Source organism: Podarcis gaigeae, assembly GCF_964106915.1.
Source record: "Podarcis gaigeae genome assembly, chromosome: 2".
NCBI classification, from domain to species: domain Eukaryota; kingdom Metazoa; phylum Chordata; class Lepidosauria; order Squamata; family Lacertidae; genus Podarcis; species Podarcis gaigeae.
In genome coordinates, this window is record NC_139679.1 from 124,862,409 (window position 1) to 124,878,891 (window position 16,483).

The 16,483-nt window shown below is 46.0% G+C and overlaps 2 protein-coding genes across 2 annotated transcripts in view; both read left to right on the forward strand.

Moving 5' to 3' along the window:
- LOC310837460 (uncharacterized protein) overlaps window positions 1-16,483 on the forward strand; it is a 187,045-nt gene that overhangs the window by 83,809 nt on the left and 86,753 nt on the right. The window lies entirely within an intron of this gene.
- LOC310837256 (uncharacterized protein) lies at window positions 482-11,183 on the forward strand. Its single transcript, XM_083723503.1, has 5 exons — window positions 482-547; window positions 5,167-5,249; window positions 5,409-5,553; window positions 5,918-5,995; window positions 7,941-11,183. The coding sequence occupies exons 2-5, from the start codon at window positions 5,175-5,177 to the stop codon at window positions 10,331-10,333; spliced, it is 2,691 nt and encodes an 896-aa protein (XP_083579629.1). The 5' UTR covers window positions 482-547; window positions 5,167-5,174; the 3' UTR covers window positions 10,334-11,183.

The window sequence follows — 16,483 nt, forward strand, 5'->3', positions numbered from 1 at the left end:
AAAATATGCACAGGGGAGGGGAGTAAAGCTGTCCAACCTTCATCCACCAGAGGGTTTTTTTTTAAGGGGCGGGGGGGGGTCTTTCCCTGTCGAGGACTGAACCTGGTGTCTCCTTTTGCATGCAAAGCATTGAATCTGAGACCTTCTGCATGCAAAGCAGCTGTTCTGCGCCTCTCCATACAACTTCATACACCCCCCTTTTTTTAAAAAAAGTGTGCATTATAACAACACTGGACTACCCTTTAGGGTTGTCGTAAATTTCCTGCCGCTGCCAGAGACCGAACCTTGCACCTTCTTGCAAAATAAATGGGATTACAGAGATTGTTTGCAGCGGGGAAGGGAATCTCTGCTTGAAGGGGGGGGGGAGAGTGGGAACCTTCTGCCACCCAGTCCCTCCACCTGGGTCAACGAGCTCCGCTTCCTAGAGAGGCAGGATGTTTTGGAGTGGGGGGGCTGGCGTTCTGGGAGGGGTCTCCGACCATATTCCCGGAAGAGAAGCAGCCGTGGAGAGGAGGAGGAGGAGGAGGAGGAGGAGTAGAAGGTGCGGGTAGGATTTGCATCTGCAAACAGCGCAGCTGGGGGTGGTGGGGAGGAGGAGGGAAAGGGTTTTATTGGGGGGGGAGGCGCGTGGGGAATGAGAGGAAAGCAGGGAATTGGCTCCCCCACCCTTTCCCTCCGGGCTTGCCTTTTGCAAAATCTACGTCCTTGGAAGCAGGCGAAGACATTTTGGTGCCAGGTGCCAGCTGCTCCCCCTCCCACAATGACCAACTTGCATTAAATATTATTATTATATATAACATAATCGACCGCAAATATTTCATTCGGGGTTTGTTCCTACGATGTTTTGTGCATCTTTGCACACTGAGCAGCGTGGTTTGGACCCCCCGCGCATTCTTGCTCAGAATTATGCAAATCCTGCTGAGCTCGGAGGGATTGCAGCCCCTCAGCCTGGCTAGCGATGCTCCGGCTTTGTCTTACAACCCCCCTACCTCCTGCCACCCCCTCATCACCCTATGACCCCTTCCTTCTTTCAGCCACTGCTCCTTCCAAGCTGCGGGGGGGGGGAGATGGGGGGGCAGGGAGGGTGCTGTTGTACAGTGGAAACATCTTGACAGGAATGGCATTTATATTATATTATATTATATTATATTATATTATATTATATTATATTATATTATATTATATTATATTATATTATATTATATTATATTATATTATATTATATTATATTATATTACAATAGATGGGGGGGCAGAGAGGGTGCTGTTGTACAGTGGAAACATCTTGACAGGAATGGCATTTATATTATATTATATTATATTATATTATATTATATTATATTAATATATGGGGGGGGCAGGGAGGGTGCTGTTGTACAGTGGAAACATCTTGACAGGAATGGCATTTATATTATATTATATTATATTATATTATATTATATTATATTATATTATATTATATTATATTATATTATATTATATTATATTATATTATTATATTTATTATACTATACTATACTATACTTTTCCTAGACGAAAGGGTTTTCCGTTTTGGAGGCGCTTCGCAAAACGAATTTCCTATGGGCTTGCTTCGCAAGACGAAAATGTATTGCGAGTTCCTGCAGTTTTTTTTCTCCTTTTTCCACCCTTTTCCCCAAGCCGCTAAGCCGCTTATCAGCTGATCCACTAAGCCCGCTAAGCCGCTAATAGCGCTAATCCGCTAATAGGGTTGCTTCGCAAGACGAAAAAACCGCAAGACGAAGAGACTCGCGGAACGGATTCTTTTCGTCTTGCGAGGCACCACTGTATTGTATTGTATTATTATATTATATTATATTATACTATACTATACTATACTATACTATACTATATTATATTTATTATATATATGTGTGTGTGTGTGTGTGTATACCGGTATATCCCACCCATCTGGCTGGGTTTCCCCAGCCACTCTGGGCGGCTTCCAACCAAATATTAAAAACAACACAGCGTCAGATATTAAAAACTTCCCTAAACAGTTCAGTTGTCTTTTAAAAGTAAAATACAGTGGTACCTCGGGTTAAGAACTTAATTCGTTCTGGAGGTCAGTTCTTAACCTGAAACTGTTCTTCACCTGAAGCAGCACTTTAGCTAATGGGGCCTCCCGCTGCAGCCGCGCTGCTGTTGCGCAATTTCTGTTCTCATCCTGAAACAAAGTTCTTAACCCGAGGTACTATTTCTGGGTTAGCGGAGTCTGTATCCTGAAGCGTATGTAGCCTGAAGCGTATGTAACCTGAAGTACCACTGTAGTTGTTTATTGCATCTGCTGGGAGGGCGTTCCACAGGGCAGGCGCCACTACCGAGAAGGCCCTCTGCCTGGTTCCCTGTAACTTCACTTCTCGCAGCGAGGGAACAGCCAGAAGGCCCACGGTGCTGGATCTCTGTGTCCGGGCTGAACGATGGAGATGGAGACGCTCCTTCAGCTTTACACGACCGAGCTTTCAAGGTCAGCACCAACACTTTGAATTGTGCTCGGAAACGTACTGGGAGCCAATGTAGGTCTTTCAGGACCGGTGTTATGTGGTCTTGGCGGCCACTCCCAGTCACTAGTCTAGCTGCCACATTCTGGATTAATTGCAGTTTCCAAGTCACTTTCAAAGGTAGCCCCACGTAGAGTGCATTTATTATTATTATTATTATTATTATTATTATTATTATTAGCTTTGGGAGCTTCCTTAGCAAGAAAGAGGCTGATGTGGGAAGAAGCCAAAAGGAATTAATGATACTTTTGGAGTGGGCGTTGAGGGGGGAGGCAAATGGGGAGGGGGTGTTGCACTGCTCTTGTTGTAAGGATAAAGGTTGGAGGACTTTGTGTGCCACTCTTGAAACATTTGCGGAACTTCCTCTCCATGAATGGCAAGGTTTTCTGTTGTTATTACTGCCAATTGCCTGCTTCCAAGGGTCCCCTCCTTTGGTCACTTTTCACTTGCTTGCACCCTCAGTTCCCTCTTTCCCTTCTGTCTCTCCTCTCTGTATATCATTCCTCAATCTTGGACATCTCTGGGTATGTGAGAGAGAGATAGCTTGGAAATGTTTGCATTTTTGCCTTGTGTGTATAATATCAATCTTGCTATTATTTTCTATGTGCTCCATCAAAATAGAGGCGGGTTTGAAACTGTGTTCAGGAGGGATGCCCTGCAGCCTATTTTGACCCCCCGCCCAGATATTTCTCACCCTGTTCCACCTCACTGTGCTGGAATATTAAACAGTTCACACACACCAACACTCTTAGACTGCACTGGCTCCCGGTGGAGTACAGGGTCAGGTTTAAGGTGCTGGTTTTGACCTTTAAAGCGCTATGCAGCCTAGTACCCACCTACCTACGGGACCGCCTCTCCTGGTATGCCCCGCAGAGGACCTTAAGGTCCACAAATAATAACACTTTGGTGGTCCCGAGCCTCAAGGAGGTTAGATTGGTTTCAACTAGGGCCAGGGCCTTTTCAGTACTGGCCCCGACTTGGTGGAATGCTCTGTCACAAGAGACTAGGGCCCTGCGGGACTTGACATCTTTCCGCAGGGCTTGCAAGACAGCGCTGTTCCGCCTGGCCTTTGGTTTGTACTCGGTCTGACCCTTATGTTTCCCTCCCCTTATGATCTTGATTTATCAGCTATTTTATAATGAGGCTGCGTTTTAAATTGCATTTTAATTTGGTTTTTCTTTTTTCTCCCTCTCTTTCCCCCCTATTATGTTTTTACTGTGATTTTATTTTATTGGTGTTAGCCGCCCTGAGCCCGGCTTTGGCCGGGGAGGGCGGGGTATAAATAAAATTTATTATTATTATTATTGAGGAAGCCCTGGAGGGCCATAAGTCACTAATCTTTCTATCTCTGCCCCACAAACTACATTTCATGTTTGAGCTGAGATGGAGATGCCCTCCAGATGTCAGCTTTCTTCCAACCAGGGAGTCTTGTCAATATTTTAGGGCTTTAAATGTGTCAAAAGGTCAGAAAGGGGATATCCTGGATGGCTGTTTTGGAGCAAGAAATAGGTGTCCACCCAGCTCTACCTCTCTTTCAAATCAGAACCAGTGAAGGCGGTGAAGGTTCTGTGTGAGTGTTTGGAGGCGGTTGGAGGATGGATGGCGGCTAAGAGATTGAGGTTGAATCCTGACAAGACAGAAGTACTGTTTTTGGGGGACGGGGTGGGCGGGTGTGGGGGACTCCATGGTCCTGAATGGGGTAACTGTACCCCTGAAGGACCAGGTGCACAGCCTGGGAGTCATTCTGGACTTACAGCTGTCCATGGAGGTGCAGGTTCATTCTGTGTCCAGGGCAGCAGTCTACCAGCTCCACCTGGTATGCAGGCCGAGACCCTCCCTGCCCGTGGACTGTCTCATGCATGTGGTGCATGCTCTAGTTATCTCCCGCTTGGATTACTGCAATGCGCTCTCCATGGGGCTCCCTTTGAAGGTGACCCGAAAACTGCAATTAATCCAGAATGCAGCAGCTAGATTGGTGACTGGATGCGGCCGCCAAGACCACATAACTCCAGTCTTGAAAGATCTGCATTGGCTCCCAGTACGTTTCCAAGCACAATTCAAAGTGTTGGTGCTGACCTTTAAAGCCCTAAACGGCCTTGGTCCTGTATACCTGCAGGAGCGTCTCCACCCCCATCGTTCAGCCCAGACACTGAGCTCCAGCGCCGAGGGCCTTCTGGTGGTTCCCTCGTTGCGAGAAGTGAGGTTACAGGGAACCAGGCAGAGGGCCTTCTCGGTAGTGGCACCCACCCTGTGGAACGCCCTCCCACCAGATGTCAAGGAAATAAGCAGCTATCCTATCTTTAAAAGACATCTGAAGGCAGCCCTGTTTAGGGAAGTTTTTAATATTTAATGCTGTATTGTTTTTAACACTCGATTGGGAGCTGCCCAGAGTGGCTGGGGAAACTCAGCCAGATGGGCGGGGTATAAATAAGAAATTATTATTATTATTATTATTATTGTTGTTGTTAAGTGAGTACTGCAGAGGTACGGACCATAATGCTTTCTGTGAAGTCCGATTAGGTAGCTTATAGTATTAGAAAGTTCCTGTATAAAGGATGGCATTGTTCCCATTCCGTGTCTCTCCCCTAGAGAGCTGCTTCCTGTTTTGAGTTCCCTTCAGGCCTCCTCATTCTCCTTCTCTCCGACAGGCAGCCTGATGGCCACAGAGACACCGTCTGGACCATCTCTTCTTACAGGTGCGGTGGGAAAAGGTGCCAGGCAGCTCCCTCAGGTAAGGAAACAGCATCGGGGAGGAAGGGCAGGTAGGGGTTGGTTGGGTATTATTTATGATTATCCTGCCCAGGGCCACCAAAAGCCACTGAGAACCAAGAAACCGAACAGACAGGGATGAGGGGGATCTAAGAGAAGTTGTCTTGGCTGCTTCTTCCAGGATCTGGTGACCTTCCAGGCCCTCTTGACCTTTGAGGGGGTGGCTGTGTTTTTCACGGAGGAGGAGTGGGCTTTGCTGGATCCTGGCCAAAGAGCTCTGCACAAGGAAGTCATGGAGGAGAATTATGAGATGCTGGCCTCTCTAGGTAAGGATGAATTTTTATGCCTCTGGACTGCTAGACGTTGGAGGTGTCAAGCAGCTTTTGTGCCATGTATTCATGCAGAGTAGGAATAATTTAAGAAGAATAGCCCACTTGGATCCCCATTTTTGCAGATGTATCCTACAATATTTGCAGCTTTGTTCTCTGAAGAAGCATCCATATATTCACACAAATGCCCCTTGTGTCAGTGGGGACCACAAGGTCCTCTCCTGCTCATGTTGCGTGTCTTTATAGGATCCGGATATGGCAATCCTTCCTCTTTGCCTTTGTCGACGTAGATACGGATCGATTTGAAATGACTGAGAGTTTTGTGCTCCAAAGTAGGCAATAATATCTCTTTCCTTGGCAGAATCAGACCTCAGTTCCTGTTGGGAAGAAGGACAAGATCCATTCCTCCAGGACTCCAAAGAAGGGGAGACCTCAGCAGGTACCAGTGTTGGGAGGGGGCCCTTTTGCTCCAGGAAGAGAGGGAGGAGAAGCCTGATGCCTTTATGTTCTTCTTCACATCCTCATTGAGTGCTTTTTCCTGGCTGCTTTGTTTCCTTGAAATCTCATGGGGTTTCTTGCTTGCCTAGATAGACGACAGAGAGGAGGATGTAGCAACTCTGCTCCTGTCCAAAGGTGACAATTGCATTTGTTGTTACACCCCCTTCTGCCCCTGGCCCCCACAAAGCATGAACATGCACGCCTGAAGCTGCAAAAAATTGACCATGTCTGGAAGACTTTGGGTCTGATCCAGCAGGACTATTCTCCTAGAGAGCAGAGGTGTCCTCCAGGCTGAGTTTTCCCTTCCAATGTGCTGAGATATTCCCTCAAGTTCAAAATATCCACTATGGTTCCCTTGAATTGAAGTCAGTGTACAGTGAGATCCTCTTCACGGGTGTCAGTTGGATTCTGCTGGGTCCACGTGTCCCCTCTGCTATCACCATAGCAGGAGATTTAAGATCTTGCCTTTCCTTGCTTTTGGGAAGGAAGCCATGGCCATGGCAGTAGTAGCACTAGGAGTGTCTGGGCATATTGTAGTACATTAACCTGAGTCATAACTCAGGTTAAAGATGCTTCGGGTTAAATCTTTTCAGGTTGCGTCTTGCGGTGACCCGGAAATACCGGAAAGGGTTACTTCTGGGTTTCACCACTCGTGCAGACGCTCAAAATGACGAGACACGCGTGTGCAGAAGCGGCGAATCGCGACCCATGCACACACTCACAGACGCAGGTTACATTCTGCTCAGGTTGTGAACGGGCTCCTGAACGGATCCTGTTTGTAACCAAAGGTACCACTGTACTCAGAATTAACTGGCCTTTTGGAAAGTATTTCCCAAACCAGAGTTCATCACTTGGGTGAAAGGAGAAGATGTTAGGAAAACATTATTCAAGAAACAGATAAAAGTTCCTTTAGGCTTTAAAGAGCGTTCCAGAATTTTCTTTAGTGTGTTGGAGTGCCACTCTTGGCTTGCTTAGTGCAAATAAAGGAAGGAAATTGAGGCTGCGATTCTGCACGAGGAAAGCACACATAGAGACACACGCTGAGTTTATACCGTGCTGGAGAGATATAGTAGGCATGTAAATAGTTTGTATATATTTGTAACTGAAATGCTTATGCAACAAGCAATATAGAAGCTCTTGACTGAGGAATTTGACTATGACTACTGTTCTTGTCAGGGACGTGGGTGGCGCTGTGGGTTAAACCACAGAGCCTAGGACTTGCCGATCAGAAGGTCGGCGGTTCGAATCCCCGCGACGGGGTGAGCTCCTGTTGCTCAGTCTCTTCTCCTGCCAACCTAGCAGTTTGAAAGCACATCAAAGTGCAAGTAGATAAATAGGTACTGCCCTGGCAGGAAGTTAAACGGCATTTCCGTGTACTGCTCTGGTTCGCCAGAAGTGGCTTAGTCATGCTGGCCACATGACCCGGAAGTTGTACGCCGGCTCCCTCGGCCAATAAAGCGAGATGAACGCTGCAACCCCAGAGTCGTCCGCGACTGGACCTAACACTCAGGGTACCTTTACCTTATTGTTCTTGTCATCTGCCTCCGGGGAAATATTCTGCTACAAGGAGGTGCCACCACACAAGCAGAAAGCGCAGCCGACGTGTGTGGGCTGTAACCTCCAATAAAAGATCCATTTGGATGGGGTTCTAAGGAAAGGTAAAGATCAGCAGGTGGGAGTCACAGCAGGTGGGAGGTGGAGCGGAAAGGGACCTTGAGATTGTAGTATATTCAGAAATTAACTTCAGATTCAGCTGGAGAGGGAGAGAGAGGGAGGGGGACAAGCTTGAAAAAAGTATAAGCAAAGAACTGAGTTCAATGTGTATTGAGGGTCCCTGCTTCTGCCTTGCAATTTGAATGGCATTTTCTTTTTCTCGCTCAAAACAGGTAATGGGCAGAAGAACGAGAATAATGAAGAGCCATCTGTGGGGTCATCAGGAAATGTGGAGTGTGAAACAGCGAAAGAGAAATTTGTAAATCAGCGATCACCCCAAAAGCATGTAGGAACCATGTTGGAAAATGGAGAAAGGAAATCCTCCACTCCTCAGGACACTGATGTCCATGTCGAGCTGAATTCACATGAAGAATGCACAGGGAGCAGCAGTGTGGAGTGTGGAAAGAGCTCCAGTCAGAGTGGAATCTTCAGTTCACGTCATAGAACCCAAACAGGGGAGAAAGCATTTCAATGCATTGAGTGTGGAAAGAGGTTAAGTAGTGCTGGTAACCTTATTAAGCACAGAAAAACCCACACAGGAGAGAAGCCATTTAAATGCATGCAGTGTGGAAAAAGCTTCAGACAGAGTGGGAACCTGACTGCACATCAAAGAACCCACACAGGGGAGAAACCGTTTACATGTATGGTGTGTGGGAAGAGTTTCAGTCTCAACCACCATCTTACTTTACACCAAAGAACCCACACAGGGGAGAAACCACATACATGCATGGAGTGTGGAAAGAGCTTCTGTACCAGTAGTTTCCTTATTGTACATCAAAGAAAGCACACTGGGGAAAAACCATTTAAATGTACGGAGTGTGGAAAGAGCTTCAGCCAGAGTGGAAACCTTACTAAACATCAAAGAACCCACACTCAAGAGAAACCGTATAAATCCATGGTGTTTGGAAATAGTTTAAGCCCCAATTGTCAGCTTACTTTGCATCAAGAAAACCACACAGAGGAGAAACCATTTAAATGCACGGAGTGTGGAAAGAGCTTCAGTCGTAGGAGTAAGCTTACTTTACATCTAAGAACCCACACAGGGGAGAAACCATTTAAATGTATGGAGTGTGGAAAGAGCTTCAGCCAGAGCGGAAACCTAACTGCACATGAAAGAACACACACAGGGGTGAAACCATGTAAATCTGTGGTGTTTGGAAAGAGTTTTGGACTCAGTCATCATCTCAATTTACATCAGGGAGCCCACACTAGGGAAAAACTGCATAAATGCATGGAGTGTGGAAAGAGCTTTCGTGCAAGTAGCATCCTTATTGTGCATCAAAGAACCCACACTGGGGAGAAGCCATTTAAATGTACAGAGTGCGGAAAGAGCTTCAGCCAAAGTGGAAGCCTTACTGCACATCAAAGAACCCACACAGCAGAGAAACCATTTAAATGTATGGTGTGCGGAAAGAGTTTCACTTTCAATTACTACCTTACTTTACATCAAAGAACACACAGTGGCGAGAAACCATTTAAATGTATGGAATGTGGAAAGAGTTTTCGTTGGAGAACTACACTTATTTTACATCAAAGAGCCCACACTGGAGAGAAACCATTTAAATGTATGGAGTGTGGAAAGAGCTTCAAACAGAGTGGAAGGCTTACCGCACATCAACTAACCCACACAACAGAGAAACCATTTAAATGTATAGTTTGTGGAAAAGGTTTCAGTGTCAATTACTACCTTACTTTGCATCAAAAAGCCCACATTGGGGATAAACCATATAAGTGTATGGAGTGTGGAAAGAGCTTCAGCCGGAGTACTACACTTATTGTACATCAAAGAACGCACACTGGGGAGAAACCATTTAAATGTTTGCAGTGTGGAAAGAGTTTCAGTCGACGGAGTACACTTACTGTACATCAAAGAACACACACCAGGGAGAAGCCCTTTAAATGTATGGAGTTTGAAAACAGAAGCTTTATAGAACATCATAAAACAGACACTGGGGAGAAACCATTAGAATGTATGGAGTGTGGAAAGAACTTCCGTTGTAGAAGTGCCCTTACTTTACATCAAAGAACCCACACAGGGGAAAAACCATATGATTGCATGGAGTGTGGAAAGAGCTTCAGTCGTAGGAGTACACTTATTGTACATCAAAGAGGCCACACTGGTGAGAAACCATTTAAATGCATGGAGTGTGGAAAGTCCTTCAGGCATAGTGGAAGCCTTACTGCACATCAAAGAATACACACAGGGGAGAAACCTTTTAAGTGTATGGAGTGTGGAAAGAGTTTCAGTCGAAGGACTACACTTAATATACATCAGAGAGCCCACACTGGGGAGAAACCATTTAAATGCGTAGAGTGTGGGAAAAGCTTCAATTGTAGGAGCGCACTTACTTCACATCAGAGAACCCACTCTGGAGAGAAACCATTAAAATGTATGGAGTGTGGAAAGAACATTCTGCGGACTACAGTTACCTTACATCAAAGAATCAACATTGGGGAGAAACCATTAAAGTGCATGGAGTGTGCAAAGGGCTTCAGTGAGAGTGATGACTTGACTGTATCCGGGATCCCACACAGGGGAGAAGCCTTTCAAGTAAATGGAATGTGAAAACAGCTGCAGTGGGAGCAGCAAACTTAACTTCACGCAAGATAATTCACACAGAGAGAAAAACTAACAAAATACATGGTATGTGAACAGCACTTCGTTAGCGACTGAAGCCATCACTTCACTGCACAGGGAGGAACCAAAGCAGGGAAGTAATTAAGAGTGTAGAAACAACCATCTTGTGGCACCTGAAAATGCATTATGATGTAAGGTTTCATTTTCCCTAAGAAAAAGAAGAAATTGCCAGCATTGCAACTTTCAATTGCCCAAGTCAGTCTCCCCTTTCTGCCTAATGTTTGGCCCGGCACCTACTTTACACCTAGGAACCCATACCGGGCAGAAACCATTTAAATGTATGGAATGTGGAATGATCTTCAGCCAGAGTAGAAACTTCATTGCACATCAAAGAACTGCACCCGGCGTAGAAACTGGTGTGAATCCCAGAGGTGGAGAAGCAGTGAAGACAAAGCTTAACCACTAAGTCCAATGGTCTCCCCATTCTGGGAAATGTGATATAACTGATTGGATCCCCATGTACAGAAAGAGCCACAGGCTAGTTCTCCCAAAGAGAGGTGGCACCAGACCTTAAAATCTGAACTGGCACCCACAGTCACTGATGGACTTATTGTTAGTATCGTGTTTATGGAAGACAATCTTACTCGGCTACAAGTGATCGCCAAAGAAAGAAAGAGAAAGAAAAGAGTAGACTAGGAATACGATATTGTTCGTGGGTAGGCTGTGATTAGTCCAGGTGCAGAGCTACAGTGCTCTGCTTTATTTTGTAATCAATTTAACCTGTTTACTTGCTGGCACCCGATCTTTTATTATAAATAAAGTCCACACTCTGACCACCTCTTCAGTTTGTTCTATTACTGAACCATTTTTGAATGCAACTTTTACTCTATTTAGAAGCACATAAAATATCAGCATAGAGGATGTTTAGATTAAAACAGCTGCAGGTGAGGCATTCATATTAGAACTATTGCTTTCTTTTCCCATATACAGATGTCCTACGAATCAGATTTCCTTTGATCCGAAAGAGAAATGTTGTCTCTGACAAATGTGGAGATAACCAAACATTTTGGATTCATATTACCAAATTCTCCTCTTAAAAGGGGAGATGGGCTGGCTACACATTTTGCCATTTTGGTAGCACCAACTCAGTCTCATAAAGGATGCTTAGTTTAAAGCAGTTGAATGTGTCGCCTTGAGTGATTTATGGGGTGTCACACCACCCATAAAGCAGCTCTGAGACCAAGGAAGGCATGCAGGACGTAATGGAGGAAGAAGGGAAAGTCTAGGTGAAAAACAGGTCAGTAGACTCTCCACCTTCCTCTGCCCCATTCTCTCATAGAACCAGGAGAAGCTTGAAAAGTGAAGAGCAGCTACGACATCTGTAGTTTCAGGCAGCAACCCATCAGGGGAGGAGGGGAGGGCCCCCATTGTTGCTGCATGGTGAGCTCCCGTTCCTCTGTCCCAGCTCCTGCCAACCTGGCAGTTAGAAAGCATACCAGAGCAAGTAGATAAATAGGTACCACTGTGGCGGGAAGGTAAATGGCATGTTTAGTCATGCTGGCCACATAACTTGGAAAAGCTGTCTGTGGGCAAACACTGGCTCCCTCGGCCTGAAAGTTGAGATGAGCACTGCACCCCATAGTTGATTTTGACTGGACTTAACCCTCCAGGGGACCTTTACCTTTTACCATGAGCAGTGTTCAAAACGCAAGGAGACAGATCCTGAGGGACATTCTTTATTCTTACTTTTGTTTCCATCTGTGTCCAAACTCCCATCAGTGGAGTGCCCTTATGCAGACAGATTTCTTTAAGGGTTTTAAGGAGATCCTAGTCCCACCCTTTTTAATGGGATCCTAGATGGTGGTATGGTCCCTGAATCCTGGACCAGAATGGTGATAATCCCCAAAAGCAGGCAAGGATCCAGAAAAAATGGAGTCTTAAGTGTCCCATATCACTCCTAAGCCAGGACCAGAAAAATGTTTACAGTGCTTATTATGGTGCGATTTAATAGGGGAATCACTTCATATGTTCATCCAGACCAGGCAGGTTGCGTACCGGGAAGGCAGATCTCATATTCCATTAGATGGCTGCTCAATGTACAGTGGTACCTCAGGTTAAGTACTTAATTCGTTCCGGAGGTCCGTTCTTAACCTGAAACTGTTCTTAACCTGAAGCACCACTTTAGCTAATGGGGCCTCCTGCTGCTGCCGCGCCGCCGGAGCACGATTTTTGTTCTCATCCTGAAGCAAAGTTCTTAACCTGAGGTACTATTTCTGGGTTAGCGGAGTCTGTAACCTGAAGCATATGTAACCTGAGGTACCATTGTAATTAGAAATGCTAAGGCCTTCTGTCAGCCTGAGACTTCTATCACGTTCGATGCCTTCAAGGCATCTGGCTGTCTTGAGTGGCCGTATATTTTTGCTGTTTTGAAAGGATAACAGATAGGGAATAAGAAGGGTTATGGACTTCCAGCGATGAAAGATGGCTGTGCTGAGCTCATAGGGACCACCAGCACCAACAGGGTTCTCTGGCTGGTCAAGGGGGAGCCAGGGCTGACAAACGCAAAGATTGAGAAGGCTGTGTGAAGCCCCCCTCCCCCCTTCCCCAATGACCTTGGCTCCACCAGGACTGGGATCATACCAGCAGCGATCCAGCAGAGCTCAGAGGTCCAGAGGCCCCCAGAGCTGAGCAGGTAACACAGTGGAGCCCCGCCCCCCCAAAAAACATTTACCAGCCTCTGCTACCATGGCCATTGAGAGAGCCTTTAATTTTTAACTTTTTATTATGAAGCCCTAAACCCACCCCCCACTTGTGTGTATGAGTGTGTAGGTCTGTGCGCACATGTGTATCCACAAACAACCCCCCCCCCAGCACACACTCTCCCTCTGGCCCCACCCCACTGGTCCCTTGCATCTTCTTGTTAAGTTTGCCTGCTTCTGTCTTCCATGCTTTAAGCATCGTCTGTGTGAACCAGCTATTAGATGGCCCACCAGCATTAAGACATCTTCCACCTCCTTGTGATATTTGTCAAGGGGTGCGTTTTATGGGTGCAGAATCTACCAGAATTTTCTAGAACATTATGGGTCTTTCAAGTTGCTTCTAAGATTCTCAAAGCACAGCTGGTGTTTACAGGCTGTGTGTTATCTGAATTTCAAGGTTATTTACTCTGGGGACAGCCTACAGTATATCTACTCTGTACTGGGTAGATCTGTTATTTCTACCTTTTTTACTGCACTTTACATTTCATTTTGTAATTATTTCATACTGTGTGGTGTGTTTTTTACCGGTTGCAACTGGATGCGCTCTCAGGAGCTAAGTTATGTAGCTGCTGAATTTCAGCATGAACTGTGTGGATTTTGAACCTCAGCAAATTGCTACTGAAGAAACTTCTGCTGCCTCTTTGTGTGTTATAAGACGCACCAGACCACAAGACACACCTAGTTTTTGGAGGAAGAAAACAAGAAAAAAAATATTCTGAATCTCAGAAGCCAGAACAGCAAGAGGGATCGCTGTGCAGTGAAAGCAGCAATCCCTCTTGCTGTTCTGGCTTCTGGGATAGCTGCGCAGCCTGCATTCGCTCCATAAGACGCACACACATTTTCCCTTACTTTTTAGGAGGGAAAAAGTGAGTCTTATAGAGCAAAAAATACGGTAATTGCTCTTTGCTTTGCTTCCGCTACTCTGCTCATACAAGGAGATGGGGGTGTCTGTTTTTTGGACATCTTACTCCATCAGTATTTGGAGAGTGGGAATTTGCCGGTTTTTGGATTTTTCCATTCTTGGGAGGGTGTCCATTGTAGCCCTGCCCACAATCTTGATTCACTTTCAGGTCCTTCCTCTTTCAGTTTCACGTTATAATAATAATAATTTATTACTTATACCCCGCCCATCTGGCTGGGTTTCCCCAGCCACTCTGACCTCCTCGCAATGCCTTAACAGGTTTATTTTTTGTTCTAAACAGCCCAGATTATCCTCTTCATTGTTGTATTATAAATCCAGCTTGAGAAAATGGTGAGTCCCTCATTTATCAACATATTTTGACACCTTTCAGTTATGGCAAATCATTCCCATGCTTTCAGCAAATGCAGTAACATCTTGGGTCACGCTGGAGGCACGAGTTCCCCCTTCTCTCTCACAAGCTGTGATCCTGTTTTTGACCCCAAACAGGTCAATATGGAAGTCTATATCTAAGCCTTTCACACAATGAACTATAGAGATGTGGAACAGATGGTATAAAAATACCCAAGGTAAGAAAAGCCTGCCAAAGAAACATTCTATTCCTAAACTACACGATCAGCACTAAGAAAAATAACAGGGTGGGAGTCAGGTTGAGAAGTCCACATAGCACAGAAATTATTAGAGCATTCATATGTGGGGCTACCTTTAAAGGTGACATGGAAACTACAACTAATCCAGAATGCAGCAGCTAGACTAGTTATTGGGAGCGGCTGCTGGGACCACATAACACTGGTCCTAAAAGAAGTACTGTATTTTTCGCACGATTGGACACACCGGACCATAGGACGCACCTAGTTTTTTTGGGGGGAAATAAAGGAAATTTCCCCCCCTTTATTTCCGCCCCAAAAGCAGGTCAGGGAAACCGAACCAGGTCGAGGAACAGCGGGATAGTGGCGCTGCGCCTCCCTGCTGTCCCCCGAGCTTGTGAGGCTGGCTGATGTCTGCCTGGCGCGCGGAGCGCTCTGCTTCAGGGCGCCCCACCCGCCGGGCAGCAGGCTGCTATCCGCAGTGTGGGGAGCCCTGTGGGGAACTCCTGCAAGGCTCCCCACGCTGCGGATGTCTGCCTGGCGCGAGGGGTGCTCTGCTTCAGGGCGCCCCACCCGCCAGGCAGCAGGCTGCTATCTGCAGCATGGGGAGCCCTGCAGGGAACTCCTGCAAGGCTCCCCATGCTGCGGATGTGTTCCCGAAGCGCCGGGCGCTCTGCTTTCAGGGCGCCCGACGCTCCGGGAAGCAGGCTGCTATCCGCAGCGTGGGGAGCCTTGTGGGATTATCGAGCACAATGCAAAATGTTGGTGCTGACCTTTAAAGCCCGAAACGGCCTGAGCCCTGTAGACCTGAAGGAGCATCTCCACCCCCCATCATCCAGCCTGGACATGGAAGTCCTCCTCCGAGGGCCTTCTGGGGGTTCCCTCACTGCAAGAAGTGATGTTACAGGGAACCAGGGAAGGCCATCCCTGTGGAATGACCTCCCAAGGAAATAAACAACTACCAGACTTTTAGAAAACATCTGAAGGCAGCCCTGTTCAGGGAAGTTTTTAATGTTAGATTTTTCCCCCCTGTGTTTTTATATATGCTGTAAGCCGCCCAGAGTGGCTGGGGAGACCCTGCCAGATGAGCAGGGTGTTGTTGTTGTTGTTGTTACTACTACTACATAGGGTATATTCAGGTATTACAAAAATACATAAATTTGTAAAATTTAGCATTGAATAAATTGTCTCGTATGCTAAATGGGTTAACTAATTTTATAAGAGATAAACCTCTTCAGTCCCGACTTGGGAGGTTGCAAGATGTGGGGGCAGCTCCCCCAAGGGAAAAAAGGCTACAGCATCTGGTCTAGCAAACACCCTCTCTCCCCAGGGGCCTTGCAGGTCTCACAGCCACCCAGACACCTGACCAGATTCTACTGGATTAAATCCCACCACAGAGATACCAGTTTTAGTTTGCTAAAGCTCCTTTCATTTGAGGCAACTGAAACTGGAATTGTATGGAGGATTTTCAAAACTGCGGTTATGCCCCCATTAAATAAAGTGCACACATCTCACTGTATGCAAACTACAAAAATCTATACAATTTACCAGTGTTTATCTTGTAGTGAGTGAATATTGAACAAAAAACAGAGTTTTATTAATAAAAAGAAGCTTTTGAAAGAATGTGGGTCAGGAAATGTGTTCTCCCGGGTAGAAGTCAACTTATTTACTTAAACTATAAGATGTTTCAGCCTTAAACACAGGATTACAGTCACCGCTTCTCTTAAACTCTCTTCACTTAAAAAAAAAAAAAGTTGTTATATGTCAGTTTCTGTTACTTAGTTAGGACAGGTGGTTCAGTTAAATAATACAACACATCTTCCTTCCGCCATCAATGCCCTGGTTCATGAGCGAGGGGCACTTTCCCTCACTA

Coding starts and splice junctions, on each gene's coding strand:
- LOC310837256 (XM_083723503.1), top strand. CDS start 5,175: ATGGCCACAGAGACACCGTCTGGACCATCTCTTCTTACAGGTGCGGTG. Junction 5,250..5,408: donor GTGCCAGGCAGCTCCCTCAG/GTAAGGAAACAG, acceptor TGCTTCTTCCAG/GATCTGGTGACCTTCCAGGC. Junction 5,554..5,917: donor TGAGATGCTGGCCTCTCTAG/GTAAGGATGAAT, acceptor TTTCCTTGGCAG/AATCAGACCTCAGTTCCTGT.